The sequence below is a fragment of the Strigops habroptila genome, chromosome 4 (assembly GCF_004027225.2).
Source record: "Strigops habroptila isolate Jane chromosome 4, bStrHab1.2.pri, whole genome shotgun sequence".
Classification (NCBI taxonomy): domain Eukaryota; kingdom Metazoa; phylum Chordata; class Aves; order Psittaciformes; family Psittacidae; genus Strigops; species Strigops habroptila.
In genome coordinates this window covers 6,166,288-6,173,595 of record NC_046358.1, presented here as the reverse complement: position 1 = coordinate 6,173,595, position 7,308 = coordinate 6,166,288, and the positions used below count along the sequence as shown (strand labels likewise).

Sequence of the window (7,308 nt, the reverse complement as noted above, 5' to 3'; positions counted from 1 at the left end):
ACCTGCAGGGGAGAGCGCTGCCCTTCTGCCTGAATGCTTCAGCATCCCCCCTTCTCCCTTTCAGCCATGTGTCCCAGATCTGTCTGGCTTCCTGTGAGATGGAAACACATCTGGGAGTGTATGGGGTGCACACATGCAGGATGGGGAAGGTGCAAGCCCAGCCCCAGGGAATGGAGGTGCAGTGACAGCAGTTGGCCCTGTTAATGATTACCTGCCCCTCGCTTGCCTCTGCGAGTCTGAACAAGGAAAACATGTTGTCCCCCTCATGTACAGCTATATCCCCTGTGCACTAGCAGTGCCCCAAGGACCAGGCTTCGACTGGAGATGGAAAACGTGGAGCTGACATGCCATGAATTATCTTGTGATGGTTTTGGAGGTAAAAAGCTTAAACTAAGCAAAGGCAGGGAAAAGCACCTGGGTTGGTCACGCTCCCTCTTTCCTCTTTCTGTCAGTGTGAGGCCCCTTTCTGCAAACACAGCTTTCTGCTGCTTGTTTGAGCTGGGGAAGAAGCTGTTCCCCCCTGCATCCCTCAGGAACAGCCCAAAGGGACCATGCACAGCCACTGTGGAGAGTGATGTGCACCACTGCATCTCTGCTTTCCAACATAGCCAGCACCTATCTCCTGCTCCCCAGCCTGAGGAGGCAACAAGAGAAGAATGGGAATGGATAGAAGCGGAGGAAGGAGGGAAAATTTGCACAGGGCTTCCCGGTACCTTGTGCTGCTCTGCCCTGGGGACACCAGTGGGGTCTCTGGCTCCTGGTTAGGGATGTCTAAAGAAAAGCAGCAGCACTCACCCCGTATCTAGCTCTTCCACAGCTCCACCAGGCCCTGGTTTGCTCATCACAATCCCATAACTCAGACTTGCAAACCTGATGCCACTGAACCGCCGCCAAAAGCAGCACACCTAGGCCTCTTTCTGACCATGAAGTTTGTCTCAGCAGCTTTCTTCAGCTTTGGTTTAAAGGCCCAGCAGTGAGGCTATTGGTTTTGCTACCTGTCCAGGATCCATTTCTGCACCCTGTAATAGCCCAGCATGTCCAAACCCCTCACCACTGAGAGCAGCACCCACTGCTGCGTGTACCTCATGCAGAGGACATGACATGTCCCCATGGTTGCCAGCCCTCCTCAAAACCTCTGCAGATGTTTGGGAAACCACCGGCAGGGTGTGAGTTAAATGCGGGAATCTCTTGGAAAGCAATTCCTGGTTGTGAAGCAGCTCATAAAAACCAGCCCCCACCTGTGGCTGCCCTGCTCTCAACAGCCTCCTAGTGTGAGGGGTGGAAAAATGGCTCTGTTCCCCACCACAGCCCCATTCTTCTGGCATGACACCCATCTTCTGGCTGGTAACTCCAGAAGAGAGTTGGCTTGGTCCCTGCCTCTCCTCACCTAAGAAAAGGGGGTGAATGGGGGGAAGGGAGCAGTCACATCTGCAAGGTCCTTTCATCCCCAACCAGTAGCCTGGTATCATGTTGCTGGTTGGACCAAGGGCAGCAGCACGGCTGAGCTGGGGACAGGCAGGTCACCAGGGATGGGGCTGGGGAGGCACATGGGCAGCATGAAAGTGATGCAGTGCTTCAGGTGGTGAGCTGGGACCTCCTCCCACGAGGGGCATTGAAGTGGTGAAGGGTGAAAGGGGCAGAAGACCACCAATACCAGTGGCTTTGATAGGAGAGGCGGCATCCACGGAGCTGGTGGAGACACGGGGTGGTTCCCTTCACTCCACCCAGCCCCAGGGGTGCCCTAGCGGGTGTCCCTGCTCTGCCGCTCATCTTGCACCCCTCCAGCCACCCGGTGATGTTGGGGACCACGCCGCGGGTGCGAGCTGGAGACAAACACAAGGGGAAGGTGAGCCGGGGCCGGGGGACACGGGACGTGCGCCCCACACACTTACCGGCTGAGAGGGGCCAGCCCAGCGCCCCGGAGCCGCCCCTCTGCCGGCCTTTTGTGCCTCATGTGCAAGAGGAGGAGCTTGCGGGAAGTTTTGGGCTAAAAAACCACCTTTTTGCTGCCAGCCGAGCCCGACGTCAGGGGCCGCTGTGCGCTGCGCGGGGGCTCCGCACGCGGCCGCCACACAAAGGCAGCAGCTCCGCACCGCGCAACGCTCCGCGCATCGCACCGCAGGTGAGTGCGGGCACCCCGGCTGCGCGGGGTCCGACCCTCACCCCAAGCCCCAGCGCCCGCCCGACGCCGCGGGGATGGGCGCCTCCGACAAGGCAAGAGGCGACCTCCCGCTCCTTTCCCCCCGGGAGGCGGCACAAATCCAGGCGAAAGGGTCCCCGGGCGGGGGAAAGGGATTTGCCGGGGCGGGGGATATGGTTGTGGCTGGGAAGGATTTGGGCAGGAGTCCCGAGGAGCCAGGAAAGTGGCTGGAGGTGCAGGAGGAAAGAGTTTTGGAGGGAGGCAGGAGTCCTGGACAGCAGGCAGTGGCCCGGCATCGTAGCCCTCACCCTTGGGGGTACCCCACGTTGAGCTGGAGAGGGCTCATGTGGTGGGAGATGCTCCGGCCAGAGCCCCGGGAGCCCGTCGCGGGGAAGGGGCTGTACGGGGGTCAGGGCACAGCGCCTGCCCCGCCGCGCACGGGCGGAACGCAGAGCAAACTCTTTCCCCCTGTAGCACCTCCCCAGCACCTCCAGCAGAGCCACTGCTCATGGTATTGCCTTGGCTCATGGGGAAAAGCTCAGACTCCCCGCTCCTCGCAGGACGGAAGTTCCTGCTGGTGGTGGGGTGCTGGGTACCCCAATCCATGGGCTCCCCAAGCGCTGGGTCTCTGCCAGAGCCAGCTACAGACTGAGCCGAGTTGGGAAGGGGGGCTGAGAGGGGGCTGACAGCCCAGCAGTGGCCCTGCTCCATGGAGAGCATCGGGGCAGCAGCAAGGGGACAGGATGGTGCGGCCCCTGCTAAGAGAAACACTTGCAGTGGCACGGCCTGACCCTGAGTGGTGTCTGGAGAGGGGTCCAGGCTCTCCCATTGCAGTGGTGGGTATTTGGGATTTGCTTCAGCATCACCAATATCAATCTCTTTTTCTATATAGAGGTGATCCTAGGTTCCTCAAACCCAGGGCAGCTAGAGAAGGGGGGTGGGAAAGGGAAACGGGGACTGCCATGGTGTGGCCAGGCTCCAGGCTGCTCCGCTTGCGCAGCCTATTCCTGAGAGAGGCCAACGCAGTGTGAGAACTAGCCAGGATCTGAGCAGGAGAGGAGCCAGGGCCCCGCAGGGATGCGGGAGGAGCTGGGCTGTGTGAACATGCCTGAAGGCACTGGCAGCCTGACCAGGAACAGCTCTTGTTCCACCAGCAAAGAGGGGATAAGGCTGTTTGGAAAACCGGTTGTAAAACTGCACTCCTTAGGAATGTTTTGGGATGAGCCATGGCTCAGGATCCCTGCAAACCTTTGCCTGTGGAATATGAGCTGGGCAGAGCCAGGGAGCAAATCCAGGAGTCCTGGGGCTGGAGCTGGGCTGCCCCTTGGAGCCCCCCTTCCCAAATCCCATGAGCAGGGCCCCATGGTGCCTATGCCAGTACCCATGCGGAGCAAAGTCTGTGCCTGGAAGTGAAGCCTTGGGCACGCAGATGCCGCATCTTCAGGAAATGAGCTGGAAGACACTGGGCAGGGAGGTGGGTGCATCCTTGCTCTGCAGCAAAGGACGGAAGAAGTTCACAGAGCACCTGAAATCAGGGGTGCTGTGAATAGTGCAGGTGCCAGAGGTGCTGCCCCATATAAGCAGCTGCATAAAGTGGGACAGGAGTGCCCCTAACTTAGCTCAGCCCCAGCCTTGCCATCTGTAACTGGCCCGTCAGGCTCAGCTCTTGCCCCCTTTGAAGGCAGCTGGGTGGGAAGAGGGCTGAGCTATGCTGTGCTCAGCAGGATGGCTCCGGGCTGGGCTGGGTGAGGGGGGAGGCAGCTCTCACCCCCTCTGCTGTGCCTTCAGCCAGCCGGGCTGTGTAATTCCCTGTGACAGTTCAATGCAGAGCGAAGCGGCAGCTTCACGGCGGCAGATGCATGAAAGGTGAGTGTGCTGGAGCCTGAATAATGTGGGGAGCTGCTCTCCGCAGCACGCTGCCTGGGGAGCCTGGGGGCAGGGAGCACATGCTGATCCCAGCCTCTTCCCTGCACTCATGTCCCCTGGGGCACATGGTGCATCCTGACCTCTACATCCTGACCCGGTCTCACCAAGCCCATCATGGAGCCAGGGCAGGTATGATGTATTTGCTGCTATGAGATAATGGATGTCATTGCAAAGGCTCTGGGGGAGCAGGGAAGAGGTCACCAGACTTGATTCACCGGCTATGCACATCTGCACTCCTTTTGGGAGCAGGAGCTGGGACCCCAGGGCTGGCAGCAGTGGCCCACAGAGGCTCATGGTGGTAGCCAGAGGGGAGCCGTCCCCTGACCCAAGGACAGGGCCCCAGGAGCTGCATCCTTGTGTGTGTGCACCCTCATCCTCACCCTGCTCCCTGGTGCATGCACACGCAGGCACACACAGCCCCTGCATGCAGGGGTGCTGTGCTGCCAGCCACAGTGCCAGCAGCGGGCGCAGCGCTCCCGGTCCATCTCTCCAACCAGCTCTAACACAGTGAGGACTTCAGTTTTTTGGTGTTTAACCCGCTGGTTTAGCTCTCAGACCCTCATGGCAGCAGGTTTGGGTTTGCTGGGCTTTTTTCTTCCCTTGTTGGATTCCTCAGGAGAAAGGCACCACAGCAGTGGTGTTCCCCCAGCCCTGGGATTCATTGGTGTGGGGTTGCAGCCTGCTGGGTGCTGGAGACAGGCTGAGAGAGCTGGGCTTGTTCAGCCTGGAGAAGAGAAGGTTCCGGGGAGACCTTAGAGCAGCTTCCAGTGCGTAAAGGGGCCCACAGGAAATCCAGAGAAGGACTTTGAACAAGGGCCTGTAGCGACAGGACAAGAGGGAATGGCTTTAACCTGACAGAGGGGAGATTTGGATTAGATAGTAGGAATGAATTCTTTAATGTGAGGTGCTGAGGCGCTGGCACAGGGTGCCCAGAGAAGCTGTGGCTGCCCCATCCCTGGCAGTGTTCAAGGCCAGGCTGGATGGGGCTTGGAGCAACCTGCTCTAGTGGAAGGTGTCCCTGCCCGTGGCAGGGGTTGGAACTGGGTGATCTGTAAGTTCCCTTTCAACACAAACCATTCTGTGATAATTAATACGCATGGTCTAATGGGTGGCAATGAGCAGGGCATAGGGGTATACACATGCACACATACATGGAGGCAGCTGCCATATCAATCCCATCTGCAGCCCACTGTGCCCTCTCCTCACCGCCACATTGCACCCCAACCCCTCGCCCTCTCATCCCTCTCCCCAGGCAGGATGCAGGTCCGGAGCCTCCTTCTCCTCCTGGCGCTGATGCTGCTGGCCGCCACCACCGAGGCTGGCAAGAACAAGAAAGGTGAGGGGCAGTGGGGGGCTGGTGGGGCGGGGGGCACCCTGGGGAGCGCTCCATGTCCCTGCAGCGAGCACTCGCTCTGCCTCCCCCCACAGAGAAGGTGAAGAAGGATGTGTCCAAGTGCGAGGACTGGCACTGGGGACCCTGCGTCCCCAACAGCAAGGACTGTGGCCTGGGCTACCGCGAGGGGACTTGCAGAGACGAGAGCAAGAAGCTCAAGTGCAAGATCCCCTGCAACTGGAAGAAGAAGTTTGGAGGTGGGTGCATGGGACCACGCTGGGCGTGCTCACACCAGGTCCTGTCTGGGTCTGACACCTCTCCCCTCCCTTCCAGCCGACTGCAAGTACAAGTTTGAGAGCTGGGGAGGATGTAGTGCTCAGACGGGTGTGAAGACTCGCTCTGGCATCCTGAAGAAAGCCCTGTACAATGCCCAGTGTGAGGAGATCGTCTATGTGACCAAGCCCTGCTCGTCCAAGATCAAGTCGAAGACCAAAGGTCAGTCCCCACCACTCCTGTCCCCAGAATGGTCCTGCTGGAACCCCAGGCAAGGGCTCTTCAGGGGTAGCATAGCCCATTCGGGTTGGGCTTTGCTCACATGTGGGATCGTGTAGGATGCTCTTCCCTGTGCATCAGCACATGCGACATCCCCAAAGTCAAGCTGCTGGCTGGGTGGGATGCAGATGCTGCTAGGAAAACCCCTGGTCCCCTCACAAGTCACCATTAGCTTCGGTGGGACAGGGATGTCCCCCTCTCCTCAGTGGGGCTGGTGCAAAACATGGCTTTGCATGGCGTGGGGAGGCTGCCTGCAGGGATGCTCTGTCACAGCAGCACTCGGGAGAGCAGTGAGCTGCCAGCAGACACTAACTCTTGTCTCCTGTGCTTCTTGGATGCAGCAAAGAAGGGCAAGGGGAAGGACTAGAGCAGAAAGCTGGCATCCTCATCGGCCCCTCGACACGGTGCCTACAGGGCTGGACACCCAGCTGCAGCCAGCCTATGCTCGTCTTCCTCCTCCTCCTCCTCCTCTCCTTCCTCCTTCCTGTGACCTCTTCTTTCACTGAGATGCCTTGTTTTAATCACTAGTGTTGTAGAGAGCAAACCCACCCACCCCGCAGGAGGGGCTGCCCTGCTGCTGGTGCGGTCCCGCTCACCTTCACTTGGCTGATGTTGGGGTTCACTGGGGTGTGCCTGGAGAGCTGGGATGGGAACACACATCTTCTCACCCTCCAGCACAAATGAGGCCTATAGTACATCCTTTGGCACCCAGGAGCCTCCTCACTCCTCTACCAGGTACCAGTGCTGGAGGGAAGCGCTGGGGATGCCCAAGTAACCCCATCACTCATGGCCCTTACTCACATGAAGAGGACTGTTCTCAGCTCGAGGTGGCTTCTTCCCACATTCCTTCAGCCATGGCACAACTTCCCCGCAGCAGCTGGGGAAAGCAAAGGCATCACCCCCAAAAACCACTGCATCCCTTCTGCTCCATCACTTCTAACCATGTGTGTCCCTGCCAGGGCTGAGGCCCCTCTGCCTCAACGCACCACCACCACCAGTGCTGGGTGGGAGCTCTCACTTCTTTTGGAAAATGGGGCTTGTTTTCTTTTCCAATAAAAATCTTTTAAAAAAACATATCAGAACCCACCAGTCATCCCCACAGGGTGCTGCTGTGCTGAAACCCCTGCAAACCCCAGCTCCGTCAATGCCACCAGGACCAGCAGTGAAGTCTGGTGGCAGCGGCTTGGGTGCCACACACATGTAGTCCTGAAGAAGGCACATGGTCAGACCTTATGCCCTCATCTCATCAGCACTCCAGGCTGTCCCCTCTCCATCTCAGCAGGAGGGATGGGGCTGCCACCCATGCACTGCAGGAGATGTCACCAGTGGGTGACACTGGGAAGGATCAACCAGGTAA

At 58.9% G+C, this 7,308-nt stretch overlaps 1 protein-coding gene across 2 annotated transcripts; it reads left to right on the top strand.

Moving 5' to 3' along the window:
- The first annotated feature begins 1,946 nt into the window (after positions 1 to 1,946).
- MDK (midkine) lies at positions 1,947 to 7,025 on the top strand. Of its 2 annotated transcripts, none has more exons than XM_030483474.2 (5): positions 1,947 to 2,122; positions 5,319 to 5,402; positions 5,495 to 5,656; positions 5,733 to 5,894; positions 6,293 to 7,025. In XM_030483474.2, exons 2-5 carry the CDS (start codon positions 5,324 to 5,326, stop codon positions 6,316 to 6,318), a joined length of 429 nt encoding a protein of 142 aa, XP_030339334.1. In that variant the 5' UTR covers positions 1,947 to 2,122; positions 5,319 to 5,323; the 3' UTR covers positions 6,319 to 7,025. The 2 variants fall into 2 exon arrangements, with proteins under 2 accessions (XP_030339334.1, XP_030339333.1); XM_030483473.1 differs by lacking the exon at positions 1,947 to 2,122 and adding an exon at positions 3,917 to 4,006.
- The last annotated feature ends 283 nt before the right edge of the window (positions 7,026 to 7,308 follow it).